Source organism: Ambystoma mexicanum, chromosome 8, assembly GCF_040938575.1.
Source record: "Ambystoma mexicanum isolate Mex_15411 chromosome 8, UKY_AmexF1_1, whole genome shotgun sequence".
Classification (NCBI taxonomy): domain Eukaryota; kingdom Metazoa; phylum Chordata; class Amphibia; order Caudata; family Ambystomatidae; genus Ambystoma; species Ambystoma mexicanum.
Genome location: NC_090929.1, coordinates 48,032,510 through 48,047,842, shown reverse-complemented (window position 1 = coordinate 48,047,842; position 15,333 = coordinate 48,032,510). Strand labels below are relative to the sequence as shown.

Below are 15,333 nucleotides of genomic sequence, written 5' to 3'. Positions count from 1 at the left end.
CTCCAATGATAGAAAAAGGACAACCAACCTTTCTACAAGAGAGCCCTTCAAGGTGGAAGAAAAAACAGCTGCGTTGAAGACTCCGGGGTGGTCAGGAAATCCAACAAAGTCAGTGCAGACTCAAAGTACAACATAAAAAGGATGCCCACCGGCAGAGAGGTCCCAAAAAAAGACTATGGTGAGGGAACCTCAGGTCCAGAGCGGCAGAGGAGGTGTGGTGTTAGGGTCCCAACCCCCTACCGGACGACAGCAGTGACCAACACCAAGGCGGACATCCTCCGAGTAGCAGCGGGGAGCAGCGGTAAAATGGCCGGGAGCCAGTCCTAGGATGGAGGGCATGTCCGAGCACACAAATAGAGCGAGCAGGACAGAGGACGCCCAAGGTGGATGTCCAGAAGCCAAAAACCAAAACCAGAGATCTAGCCAAATCTGTCCCTTAAATTGTAACCACGGAACATACTCCAGCAGATAAGTAAACCTGCTCTTCCAAAAATGCCAGTAACAGAACTGAACTTAGGTATAGGGTTCGCTGTTATATATGTAGAGGAGCAAATGCACACGTCATCTCTAATTCCGCCCCCTCACCTGCATCATACTGGAACAGCAGTAGGAGAGTATTATTCGTGACACCAGGTATCATTCCAATGCTGCATCGAAGATACGAGAGACGTTATGCACTCAGACAACCAAATTAAATGTACCCTCGCACTGACATGGTGGAAGGATGTCTGCATACACCAGTGGACATCGAAGAGCTATAAGTGAACTCTGATGAGAGCAGAGTGAAGTCATGAAGAGAAGACACAAAGACGCACCAAAACGATATGCAAATACTCAAAGAACAGAGATGTAACTGAAGTGACAAGAGAAACATGTAATCAAATATGAAGTATGTGCACCAAAGAAATAAGTGAGAAGAGACTAAGTGAATATAATATATGCAGAAAAGCAAGGTAGATGAGACTTATAGAAGCTTGCTGCAGGAGAAAATATAACGTGACTAAAGTGGCCATGATGAAAAGATGGACGCCGGACTCGCGGTGAAACCAATCAAACTACCTCGGAGACAGACCAGGTGCAGAGTCCAGAGATGCTGGAAAAACATCTTTGTGTGAGGAAGAGAGAATATGTATTGTCCTGGGATCAATGCTGCCACATCAAAGAATAATTGCAAGGCACAAAGGGTGTCAAGAGGATAAGCCATGTACGCAAGACATATTTCTCTTAGATTAAGTGAAGAGGAAAACATCTGCAAGTGCCAAGTATTGGACAATCAAAGATGAGAAAAGCTTCTGTGAGGAAGAACAGCTAAGTCTACAGAGGCCAAAAGGAATAATGACACCCAGCTTAGTTATTTAAAATAGCAGTAAATAAAAGGTCTAAATGAACAAAATAGTGGTCTCTTCACACGCAAGTCAGAAGTCGAAAACAGGGGCTATTCATTAAGGTCCAGACGAAGATAGTGGAGTACCTACACTCCCTTAAAAGTCCCAGAATAAAGAACAGACTGCAAAGTCAACTACAAAGGGGAAGCCTTAGCTTAGGGCCAGACCAATGAGTCATGATGGACTAATTGGGCAAGTGGGTACTAGTCTAATGTTGTTCTCTGCACCTGAATTTTGTTTTGCTTGCACGCTCTAACGGGCCGAAAGTCTACGGTTGGGAGAGAATACCAACCAATCATAGGGGTCTATCCAGCAGTGTGTTATAAAATGTTGCAGAAGCCAATTTCCTGCCGTTATTCTGCTATAATCTGTATCATACGTATTTAGAGGTGGTTCAATGTGTGCCTACCTGATAAGGGGCATCCAGTGATATGACTAATACTTGTATGATACATAGGTACATATGTTCCCTTAACCAATCCCTCCCTTCAATAGATTTTATAGTTTTCCACGTAGGATGATGTCATAAATTACGCATGTTGAGGTATAAAGCCTTTGTATAATTGAAGCTTAAGTGTGAGTGCGTGAACTACAGTTCCTTGTTTGCCAGATTGCCCTACTTTATTTGAGCTAATAATAAAGTAGTAGTATGCCATATTCTTTGAGAAGCCTTGGCTCATGGTCGAGCTGATGAGAGATGGTAGGCTAATTGGCCAATGTGGGCAGTGGTCTGAGGTTGTTCCCTGCACTTGGGGTTTGTTTTGCTTACGTGCTGCTAATGAGCGCAATGTCCAAAGTTGAGAAACTATGCCAACCATTCATGAGTGGTTATGTAGCGGTATGCCATACAACATTGCACAGGCCAACCCACTGCTGTTCCTCTGCTATAATCTGTATCACACGTATTTAGAGGTGGTTCAATGTGTGCCTACCTGATAAGGGGCATCCAGTGATATGACTAATACTTGTATGATACATAGGTACATATGTTCCCTTAACCAAACCCTCCCTTCAATAGGTTTTTCAGTTTGCCGCGTAGAATGATGTCATAGCTGATGCATATTGAGGTATAAAACCTTTGTATAACAGGATTGTTAGTGTGAGTGCGTGGACTACTAATTATTGTTCGCCAGGTTGCCCTACTACTTTATTGAGTTGATTTTAAAGTAGTACTTTACCATATTCTAAGTGTCTGCACGGTTATTTGGATGTAAGATCATTATTGGTAATTCCATCTGGCACTTGGAAACGCTCCAGCTGTTACGTCACATAAACTAACACTCAGATGGCATGACCCAAGCCAGCCCACCAACCAGAATAGGGGACTACGAACAAAGGGGCAGGAGGCCGGACCCTCTGGTTGGCCCCCGAATCTGCCACTCAACCCAGAACACCCCACGATAGGTTATATGACCAGCCCAAGGACAGAGACTGGTCTAAACGGGTGAAAACCAAAATGGAGGCTGCCACACTTGGCTCAGAAAGAGCCTGCACGGCCAGAAAGGCTATGTTAGGACTACATTATGGTTTCCCTGAATAAAGGAAGCCCCTAAAACAAAATGGCCAAGACTAGGACTTAGAAAAAGTACATCGGCACCAAAGCATCTAAACTGTATTCTTTCCTCAATCAATTCAAAGAACTTGACCTGCTTAACTCAAGAGTCATTAGACAATGGGAACTGGATTGGAACTTGCATCCTTCACTTGATGTATGGGTTAAAACTTGGAAACAATCTTTCACAGCATCAATTGCAGCCAACCTCACTCAGTCGCCTGATTTTATTTTGCATAGAGCGTATCTGACACCAGTTAGATTATCGACAATGTCTAATGCTATTTCAGATGCATGCTGGTCTTGCCAATCACCATCACCAGAAGTTATTCATTCTATGTTTAAATGTAGATAAGCTCATACCTACTGGAAAATATTTGTAAATGTTTGACGAACCATTAACATTTCGTTTCATGAACCATTAACTTTGGGTAATGTGTTGGTTGTTGTTTTGGTTAATCCCTCTATGATGCCCATTCAATCGATGGACCTATTCTGTTTTTTTGTTTATGTTGCTTTTCATCTTATTGCGACAAATTGGAAAACCACATAAAAATTGACTTATAATCTATGGTGGAATTCCACCTATTCTTTTTACAGGATCAAGAAAATGTATGCATTTACCTATAGAAATGTACCTAAATTTAACAAGAAATGGAATGTTTTACTGCATATCTAACGTAGGGTTATGCTGCATCTTATATACTTCCATACTTCCCGTCCTCCTCTTTTCTATTGTTTCTCGCTCTTTGTTCAGTTTGGCTTCCCCTGTGAGCCTAAATTACAATTCATAACTTTACCCATTTTAATGACTTAATATTGTTTGTATAAGTATTTGATCTAAGCATATACATGATATTAATATTTAACCTTTACTCTTACACTGCATTCAAAGATTTCTTCTATATTAATTTGTTAATTGCCCACCAAAAATAGATCAGTGGTGCAAAAATTTAAATAGGAAAGGAGAAAAAGCAAAAAGTTAAAGGAACCCTACAAAGTGACCCTAGAATTCCCCCAAACTGAAATTCTCTCTCAACAAACAACAAGCCTAGTGTGCATTTTGTATTTAGTGATTCAAGCAAACAACTGTCCTTATAACAGACATGTTTGTCAAGTATAAAGATCTGCAGTCATTCTTATGTTCCGAAAATGCTCTTTGATTTTATGCAATGCAGCAGCCAGGAACCCTCCTTGGTGCTATTTGTCCCCTTTTCCAGACTGGTATTACAAAAGAGCATAATAGGACATAATGCATAAAGTTATTATTCTAGGTTTTTATAGCATGATTTATTCAGTGGTACAAGTGCAACATTTTTAGTAGGACTACAACAGGTATGCAAAGTAATCATTAGCACTGAACAATGTAAAAAAGAGCCAATTTTGAAAGTTAGAACAATGAAATGATTTTCCATTTTTTTAATAGCTTGTTATTAAGATGGATTTTCAGGATCAACCCTGACAGTGGATTTCAAGAGGCCAACCTACTATGGTGAACAGGAAAGACACTGATGTCCAGCCAAACCCAGATAAGGTAAAGTAGCAGAGCACTAAGCATCAACCTAGGAGGGGCCAGAGTGGTTTAGGGCGACAATGACACATGCACAGAGCACTGCAATCATTCAAGTTAGAAAGCAAAAGTACAAAAATACAACATTATTGATTTCCAAGCTAACCACTAGATGGCACACTATGCAAAGCATGTGAATCTAAGCAGACTCACAAACCCCAGAAAGATGCATTCCCCATTGGGGTGCTCTGCTAACCGAAAACCAGCACTTGACCTTTGAAACAGTTATGCAATAGTTAGGCAAAGTTAAGAGCAACCCATTAAGTAAGTGCATATGGTAAAGTAAGTGAGAAACTGAGCAAATAGCAACTTAGAGCTAGTTAGAGACAGGTAACAATTCAAACGCTCACAAGAGCTCCTTGCTGAAGGTCCCTAGTTCTTAGTACGTCCATCCCCTGCCAGGAATTGAGGCCTAATGCCCAAACATCGCAAGATCCACAATATGCACCTTGCAGGAAGGTCTACCGTTGGATTCGCGAACAGGAGTTTCCAAAGCCAACGGTTGTGAGTAAATGTTCCCGATGTTGAATAAAAAGCTAAATAGACGTCTAACAGGTTTTTCTCCCAATCCCACCACTGTAGGGGAACCCCGGGGGCCGAAGGGTGGGGGGGGGGGTCCTTGACCAGAACACTACCAATCTCAGTCAGGCAAGGGAGGGATAGGGTTAAGACGGTACGCCCATGCAACCCCGTGGCTAAGGTTGAAGGGTGGTGAGGGGGGTCGTAATAGCTATGCAAAATCAACCTACTCACTCTGATTCCTTCAGCACCCACATCAGGAGTGTGTGATCCCTCTACTCCCACTTACTTCTAGGTTGTGTTTAGTCGAGGGAGGTCCTGGGGTCGCACATGCAGAGGTCACTTTGGACGTCGGGTTTGGGTCCGGCTAGTTTGCGGTTTGGTATTCTGACAGGGCACTTCTGGAGACTGGACAACTGGACACCCTTGACATGAAATGCTGAAGACCTCCACAGAGCAGGCGACTTTAGGAGACCTCCAGGACACAAAGCAGGTGGGATACGGCGGGAGCCACCGCGATCAGGTGGCAACAGGAGGCCCTCGTGGCGAGAACACAGCAGGGGTATTGTTCCACAAATGACCTATCTACAGCGTTTCATGGTTGAACTCAGAACGGTGACGGCTACAGCGAGGTAGTCCAGAAGCGAGATGGTCAGTCCTCCGTTCGACGTGGGGCACACTCCGAAGGCTCAGCATGCACGGATCCTCGGGCAGGGATTAGAACAGGTTACTCCCAATGGTGCAGTGGATAAAGCACCGACGAAGGCCTTCTTGAGATCAGGACAGAGGAGCAGGGCTTCACTGGGACCTGGCAGGAGCAATGCTGCTCAGCTGCAAGGGTTGTCCTCAGCTCTTCAGCCGACTCCACATATTTATAGGGGTCTTGGCTCCAATGATGATCTGTTAAATTGCTGCAGGAGTCCTCCTGTAACCTAGGATTTGGACTGGAGCCACCCCTAAGCCCACCCATCGTAAGGATCTGCACCATTCAACCTGGTAGGGACTGTGCAATCATTGAGAAATCTAGTGCCATTGTTATATTATGCCAGGCAACCTCTAGTCGAGCCACAATTTACTAAGAGGCAATGAAGATGCAAGCCATAGCTTAAGACCCACCCTGCCCTTTCCCCACCCCTCCAGACATCCCACTTCCTAACTTTTAGATGCAGCGGCTGTACCACTAGTTCCTTTTTCCACTTCCACCACTGGTCTTATGGCAGGGGTCTGAAAAGCGGTGGCTCTCCCTGAGTTTCAGACGATGACTCCCATGAAACCTTAAGCCTGCTAGGGCTAATGAACTCCACTACAAGCTCTCTTTTAAGGGCTCGGGGTGGGGGAGATTCTTTGTTTTATTTCCCTCTTGTGTCCCCCAAACATTCCTTCAGCACACAGCCAACTCTTGGCGGCTCAGACTCCTCTGTCCACGAGCTCCGCATCACCAGTGCTCGAGTCCTCCTCATTAGAAAACTCATTGCTCATTACCAGCACCCCATTTTTAAGTGCCCACAACCCGCAGGAACTCTTGAGCAGGTCTCAAGCTCAACACACTTTAAGATACCAGCAACAGATGGCGCTGCTGGCGGCAAGATCAGAGAACTGTCCAATCTGGACAGTTCTTGATTCCTGTCGCAGCCTTTACTGGTGTGAACCCAGACTGCTCTCCAGGCAATCACTATCCCTCAAGCTTGCTGTATTTTGCTTTGTGTTGCAACCTATCTCTGTCTGTTGTGTTCTCTGACTTTCTCCATCTTTGCCATTTCCTGCTTACCTTCACCCAACAGACCACTGGTTTACACCCTGGGTGGGGTCACAAGGAGGTTTCAACGCTCTAAGGCCACTAGGGCGGTGATCTGTGCAGCATAAAAGCCAATTAACAGAACAGAACATAGGCAATACCCTACCAGCTAGCATGTAATCCTCCCAAACACAATTGCCCCCTCACATGCAGCGCACGCCAGCGGAAGGCAGGCAGTACACCACGTGCCAGATGTCCCGTACCCTCTCAAACCGTTCACACAGCGAAGGTGGACTGCTCCGATTTGCCCCCTCACACCCACACACTTCCTGCATACCCCTGCTGGATGCAGGCAGCCCCCCATTCTCTCCACTCCATCATTCTCGCTACCCCCAGACCCTACTCACGTACCAAAGACCCTCAGCTCCATGCTTCGCCGGTCAGTGCCTGCGGTGCTCGAAGCCGTGCAGAGGTAGTAGCCGGAGTCCAGGAGGAGGGCAGGCTGAATTCTCAGAGACCCGTCTGGAAGGAAGGCCAGCCTGGGAGACCAGAGGAAACGAGAGAGCACGAGATCCGGTGAGGGAGCAAGAGATGGGGAGAGTGAGAGGAAGAGAGAGGCATATGGCGAGTGACACGCGACGGAGAGAGCAAGGCAGAGCAGGAGATTTAAAGAGATGGAGAAAGAGAGAAGGTGAGAGGAGATGGAGAGTGTGAGAGGTGTGGAGCAAGAGATGGAGAGAAGAAGAGATTAGTGAGAGAAAGAGGGGAGAGAGAGGGGTGAGAGATATTTGTAGCAGTTAGTAAACTTCAACAAAAAGAAAATGAAGGCATGTAAAAGAACCCCTTTGCGTCCCCTCGTGCCTTTTTCACGCAGAGAAGCTCTGGCAGAAGTGACTGCAATGAAAAGCATCAGAAAGCAAGGACAGACAAAACTGGCTAGAATGAAGGCGAACACGAGCTGTGAGGTCATCTCCTTCTCACACAGCCTCAGGAGACCCACCCATGCCCCAGCACCACCTCACCTGTCAGTCTCCTTCATCAGTTCACTACCATCCTTCCTCCAGGTGATGGCGGGGTGAGGGGTGCCCTCTGCCCTGCAGGGGAGCACTGCTGTCTGGTTCACAGGCAGGGTCAGAACAGAGGGCCCTGGGTGGATGAATGGGGAAACTGCAAGAGAGCGGCCGGAGGAAAGTGTAATTAGCCCAGAGCCATCAAAGGCCTAGCACTGGCAATGGAGCAGTATAAGGGCCTATTTACATATCATAACATAACATAACAGGCACTTCCTCCTTAAGATATCGGACAGGGCAGCATACCTCCAAATTCAAAAACACCTCGAAAGGAACAACCTCCTTGGCCTTCGCCAAGATGGCTTCAGACCAGGTCATGCCACAGACACGGCTCCCATCGACCTCAAAACCCAAATGGATGAGATAAAGGTTAAAGGGAACATAGCCCTCCTCCTCCTGTTAGACATTTCTGCTGCCTTTGAACTGGTCAACCACAAAGTCTTATGCAAGCACCTCACATCAGCTGCACACTTTTCAGTTAAAGCCACCGCCTGGATTCAATCCTTTCTCCCAAACAGGACTATGAGAGTATTCTCCACCACAGCAACTACAAGCCCAACCCCAGTCCTATGTGGAGTACCCCAAGGCTCCTGTGTCCCTCCCACGTAACACAATAGATTTACGAAGCCACTATTTCATCACTTAGACAGTTTGGGTATGATCTACACAAATTATGCAGACGATACTCAAATACTCTTCCCTCTCTCAGGCTCCTACACAACAGACTCTAATCTCCTAAACAAAATCTATCGTATCATTCAGGCATGGATGGCCACTCACGGCCTCTGCCTGAATAACAAAACAGAGCTACTACTGATTAGCTCTCACAACCGCCTCAGCAGACTGCCAGGCCAATACCAATCTTTCAACATTGACAACAATACCGTTCAAGTTGCTAAAACAGTCAAAACACTGGGTATATACCTTGACTCTAACCTCAGCCTCAGAAAGCAAATCAATGCCACAGCTTCTTCAGTAGCCTGTACAGCTAAGCTAATAACCGCTTGCAGACCATTGCGGTCACCTGAAAGCTGTGTCACCTTAGCCAGAGCACTCATCCTATCGAAGCTTGACTATTGCAACACATTACACAACGGAACTAGTCTTCGCAATCTGAACAAGCTTCAAGTACTCCAAAATAATGCTCTAAGAGCAGCCCTTAACATACCTAGAGCCAACCACATCACGGCCTCCAGACAAAACGTAAAGTGGCTTCCCGGCAAGAGCAGAATCATGTACAAATTGCTATCTCTTACTCATAGATGCCTAGCCAACCTTGCCCCTAAAAACCTTACTGCAAATTCTCAAAAATCCATCTAACAGACCCACAAGAACAGCACAAATTAACCAACTTGTCATACCAAAGTACAAACTTGAGAAATTCGGGGGCAAGAGCTTCCCGTTCCTAGCCGCCAAGCTATGGAATGCCCTTCCTTTAAACATTAGAGAAGAGGCAATATACCAGACTTTTCAGAATAAACTGAAAACCTCTCAAGAATAATCCAGGATCTTTCAGGATCCCCCAGCTCATATCCCCTGGATTACATCCCATTACCATCCTGTCTAATCCCCCACAACCTACTGTGACCACTGACAAGATACATTGACACTCAGGTACACTACTATCCTGTCTGCATGCCTTTTGTAATTACAACGTGAAATAATGTACATCACTCATTGTGATGCAATACACATGTATTATATTACCTGTAACCTCGTAAATCACAAATCCTTAAGTGTAACATGTAAACCTTTGCCCATTGTTATCTGTGACCTTATCAAATATGTATAATACATAATTATATACCACACCTTTTGCAATGTAATACACCTGTATTTTTACAGTAACTTTGTAAATTATGCATCTGTACTTTAACCGTAACCTTGTAAATTATGCATCTGTACTTTAACTGTAAACTTGTAAACTATGCATCTGTATTTTTACTGTAACTTTGTAAATTATGTATCTGTACTTTAACCGTAACCTTGTAAACTATGCATCTGTATTTTTACTGTAACTTTGTAAATTATGTATCTGTACTTTAACCGTAACCTGGTAAACTATGCATCTGTATTTTTACTGTAACTTTGTAAATTATGTATCTGTACTTTAACCGTAACCTTGTAAACTATGCATCTGTATTTTAACTGTAACCTTGTAAATTATGCATCTGTACTTTAACCGTAACCTTGTAAATTATGCATCTGTACTTTAACTGTAACCTTGTAAACTATGCATCTGTATTTTTACTGTAACTTTGTAAATTATGTATCTGTACTTTAACCGTAACCTTGTAAACTATGCATCTGTATTTTAACTGTAACCTTGTAAATTATGCATCTGTACTTTAACCGTAACATTGTAAATCATGCATCTGTACTTTAACCATAACCTTGTAAACTATGCACCCTGAAGTGTAACATGTAAACTTGCGCCCAGATACCTTTGGTTGGGGAGCGCTTTATAAATAAAACAAACAAACAATGAGGGCACAGTTGCAGACATGTGCTGTACAAGACCAGTTTACATTACATTATACTCACAGAGCACACACAAGGGCTGTGGGCACGTGTGCACCCCTGCATACCCCAAGGGCTGGCTGGAGATGATTCAGGGCTGGTAGGGCCCATTTCGACATTGTAGTCATAAGAATAACATTACACTTACTTAGCAAAGCACATTCCCAAAGCCTACAACAACCATATAATTATTTTCTGCTAGAAGGTTACCATTCCAGGATGAACAGTGTGGTGCACTCCTATTGCACTGTTTCAAAATAACCCTATGAGAAATGTGAAGGGGACAAATAGCACCAATGAAGGCTTCCTGGCTGTTCTGCATAGAATCAAAGAGCATTTTGGGATCATGAGAATGAACACACACCTTTATATTTGACAAATGTGTCTGCAATATATGGGTTGTATAATTGAATCACTTTGCACATAATGCACACTGAGCTTGGTGTTCATTTAGTTTTTCACAACAATCACCCCATCATTAACCTTGAAACATATATACTCAGTTGGATAGCCACGTGAATTGGATGTGAAGATACAATGGCTGCAGAAGCTGCCGCTCTGTTGTGTCCGAAGGCCACCCTGCTTTCAGATACAATGTTTCATCATCCATGGGACGCTTGAGGAATGTTTCAAGAGGAGGGCCTGAGCGGGAAGATGAGTCTCGGGGTGAGGATGTCTGTGCATATGGGGTTGTGCGCATGCCTAGTTCCCAGTGCACTGGCATTCATGAAAAACATTGGGATGGACAGACCTGTGTCTGCTTGACTAGGTGGGATACAGAACCTAATACTGAAGATAGGACATTGGTTCGGACCACTCATTGAGGTGAGATGAGAACCTCAAAGGTCAAGTATCTTCAGCGGTTTCTGGCTCCAGCCAATCAAAGTTACATTTTCGGGGGAGGTGCAAGCTCATTGGTGGTGGCTCCTCTGTTCTGGTGGTTACCAGAAGTTCTGGTACAGCTGAAGAGGATCTTCATGCCAGAAGGACAGTGGCCAAGTCACTGAAATAGTTGGTATGCTTAAGAGGTGAAGAATTCCGGGAGGATAGCTCAGCAGCAACGTGCTCCCCTTGAAAACAAGACGACACGAAGCAACACAGGTTTGATCCCCGGGTCCACGCTTAGAAACCTCTGTTATAAATACGCAGCTAAGAGACATATTCCTGTAACAGCGCCTCGATGCCCCGGCTGGAGCTGGGGTGTGCCTCAGCTGTCCAGTTCTGTGCATTGCTAGTGCCAGAAGGTGCAGACGGTGCCCAGTGTGGGCAGTGCAGGTGGAACACATACTCCGTGGAGTAACATCATGGTGTTAGTGCTACGTATTGGTTTGGCCAGCAAGGGTTTCTCAGGACAGGCATTCAACAATGCTTATGACTTAGATTCTCCCACCGGGTCAACACCAGGCAGCACCACACTCGTCTCGCAAATAATGGGGGTCCCGGACAGTGGGTGCCATTGCAAGAGTCCTGCTGTACCCCAGGTCCTCAGGATCTGTCTTTAGGAAGGCATCCACCTCAGAGCTTTGGGACTTGTCCCTGTGTGCTTGGAGGTAACGGAGCAGGCATGCTGTTTTTATCGGTCTTTGGGGAAAGAGATGGAACCAAGCAGGGGTGTTGCTAGGTCTGGAAAATATCAGGGGCTAAGTTAATGTCGGCACTGGCGGGATTCGGGGATAGCTATAGCCTTTTGGTTGTAGTCCCTGATCTTCTATCCGGGCTACAACCAAAAGACCCGGGGCTATAGCCCCCTCAGCACCACCCTAGCAACAGCTCTGGAACCAAGGCTCAAGTCACTGCACTCCATCCATTTAAACCTTCTGGCGGCTGGCCAATCAGTGGGTGCCCTCACATTCAGCTTTTGTGGGCTCCCTACCTGGCTTAATCTGAGGTGTGAATTCAGGCTACAATCCCAGACACCAGTCACAAAGTCGCCATGATCTCCGAGATAAGCAGTAGGCATGTCCGTATGCGTATCCCACACGCACACTTGTAGGAACTGTTAGGAGCCATCGCCTGAGGCTTGTTTTTAAGGCCCATGGACACCACTTCATTCAAGCAAACCTGTGGTGCTGTTCAAGTGTGTTTAGCCCACTCAGGGTAGCTATGGCCCTGTAGCTAAGGCATGTTAGTTCTTGTTTTTAAGCAGGTGTAAGTGCAAGGAACAGATGTAAGGCCACACATCTGTCTTACTTTAATTACAACAGGAACTCATTTACATGCACAATTGAGGCATTCCATATCAGAAGACTAGTTAGAAATATCAATGGCAGGCCCTATTCAACACAACCTGTGATGTTACTAAATGATAGTAGTATCTAGAAACTCGATGCCTATGGGCTGCTAGTGCGCTATACAAATACAAATAAATAAATACAAAATGAATAAATAGAAATCATGAAATAGACATTCCCCAAGGACTGCCATGTATTACCTATACAAAAGCCTGAACGGTAGTCTTTGTTGGTACTTGTTGTTAACCAGACTTAAGTGCAAGGAACAGATGCAGGGGCACACATATGTCTTACTTTAATTACAAAAGCAACTCATTTACATGCACAATGAAGGCATTGCATCTCGGAAGACTGCTCACAAATAACACTGGCAGGTTGTATACAACACAAAATGTGATGTTACCACATGGTATGCTATGATTTACACTAATGACCTCTTCACCCATGTATCCTAATTTATATTTTAGACTTCGATTTGTAAGAGATGGTTTTCATGCAATATTGTTCCGGATACTATTACCTTGTACTTCCTGTTCATATATTTCTATTTGTACATATCCTCATTTGAAACTGTGATTTGTCTTCTGAGTCTACCCGAGGGCCCGCCCAATGGGTGGGTGTGCAATGCCAAGTGTCACGGATGTGACTGACGTTGTGCTTGTGGTTTAGCGTTAAGCTTGTGGGAGCCCAGGGGAGATTTCAGGGGACCAAGAGGAGGGTAATACTTCACAAGAATTCCTAGTAGCCCAAGGGCAGGCACACAGGACTCCTCTGGGCAGGGGAATGTATCTTTGACATATCTGACAATTGTGCATGTACTTTGCATGCAACTTCATGTTATTCAGTGTGCATGTGTTCTGCAAGTATAGCAGAGCCCTCAACTGTAGACAGTTGCCTTAGAGATTGATATACTATTAATAAAACCCATTCCCCTCTTGTGCCGCAACCCATAGAATACAGCTGTGTCCCATGAAAACTTTGGTCCAGCTGTCACTTAGTGACAGGCATAGCAGCCATCTCATCCATCTCTGCGCCTGAACACACGGTGCCGCATGATTTTTATAATGTTTTAAACTAGTCACCTCTATTAGCAATTGAATAGTCCGCGAATTCTAATGACTAGACAGATGCAAGGTAATGCCTTTTTATTTTCATGTTTGCACAGACTACGGTCTTCCAAAGCGCCTTCATTGACCACAGCGCTTTGAAGCCCTAACAATGGCAGTAGGTGCTATGCCAATATCAAGTAACATGACGCAACATGTTTCTTCAGAGAGATGTGCAGCAAGAGAAAAAGAACTACACGAAACTAAGGGATCAAACACAGTAATGTCCACACAACCCTACAGTTCTACACGTCCTTCTGCAGCTGAGAACCTATATACACACTTAACCGGCATTTATGTATGAGTCTGTGTTTAGGTGATAGTGCACTAACATGTGCCCCTAGACGTTTAGCCCAAATAGTTGAGTGCAATCTGGTGGCTCTAGTCAAGCTCCAGGGCCTGTTTTCCTTCAACTGTGATTGTTACTGGAAAACAAAAGCTTGCTCCTGATTGGTTGTACGAGATACTGGTCTTGATGCTGTGCTGTTAAAACATTAAACATAGAAGCCAATGTTCTCCTATGGGAATCTCGCATCCAAAAAGTTCTGTCTCTTTCTGGCAGGTTCCGTCAGATTTTTTGCCATCTGGGTGGAAGGCAGGTGCTCTGGGATTTGGAGATTTCGTTTGTGGCTCCAGAAATATTCTGGGGTGTCAGGTTCTGCATGAAGCTGGGGGGCTACAACGACGGTTAAAGAAAGGAAGGCACGAGTTTCTATTGGTGAGCATTGGATGCTAGAGGAACCAATGGTTCCGGTTGCGGAAAGCAGTAATGCCGATCCAGTGACGGCAGCGGGGAGGCAGAGGGGCGTTTCCTAGCTACCAATTGAAGTTGTAATCCTTATGTCTTGTAGAACCAAACCCGTTGGCATGTCTGGCTACTCAGTTCTGCTCTCTTTGCCCAGGCTTCCTCAGCTCAGTGTCTGAGTTTCTGTGCAGGGTCACACGGTGCAGGCTCTTGGAGGACAGGGAGTCGTTGCAGCAGATTGATCCTACTGGGTTAAGTGAACCAGGCTCCACTGCAGGGTTCTTGTCTGGTTTAGATGTTCCACTGTCCACAGACATCCACGGATCTTCAACGTCCAGAATGGTCTTGGATGGGATACAAATCCAGTGGCGCTTTCACACAGTCCTTTTGGTCGAGGCAACCTCTTCGTGCTTGAGGGACTCGCCCATTGATATGATAAGTAATTTATAACACGCCTGTACACAAGTGTTTCTAGGCATTAATGAGGAATGCAATGGAGCAGGCCCCTTAGCCTCCAATCCCAAGGATGCACCCATTCCAGTGACTGGGGGGTGCCGCATTCAAGCTTTGTGGGTCTCCTTGGGATGTCTAGTCGTAGCCCCGAGCATCCCTACACACTAGTCCGAGGTGGAACCACTCAGAGATGCCCCAGCAATAGAGATCACTTAGCAGCACGCGTCATCCTCCGTGTCCAGGCAGCTCTGCTTTCCCTGACTACCTCGGGGGCCCATCAAACACATGTCCATCCCGTATGAGACCTCAGATCTTAGCATACCAGAGAAAAGTAAAGTGACTGTTCAGAAAAGTACAAACCAATCGCCAGGCCTCTTTCCAGGGTCGCCGCGAGGACTTACACCTACACAAGAACAATGGCTGGTCATTGGACTTTGCTACTAATTT

At 45.2% G+C, this 15,333-nt stretch overlaps 1 protein-coding gene across 2 annotated transcripts in view; it reads right to left on the bottom strand.

Moving 5' to 3' along the window:
* Nucleotides 1-15,333, bottom strand: part of HMCN2 (hemicentin 2) — a 936,787-nt gene that overhangs the window by 184,863 nt on the left and 736,591 nt on the right. For both annotated transcript variants that reach the window (XM_069609262.1, XM_069609261.1), the window contains 2 exons: nucleotides 7,784-7,928; nucleotides 7,173-7,300 (listed from right to left, as the gene is read on the bottom strand). In XM_069609262.1, the coding sequence (XP_069465363.1) occupies nucleotides 7,173-7,300; nucleotides 7,784-7,928 (273 nt within the window). The remainder of the gene's footprint in view (nucleotides 1-7,172; nucleotides 7,301-7,783; nucleotides 7,929-15,333) is intronic.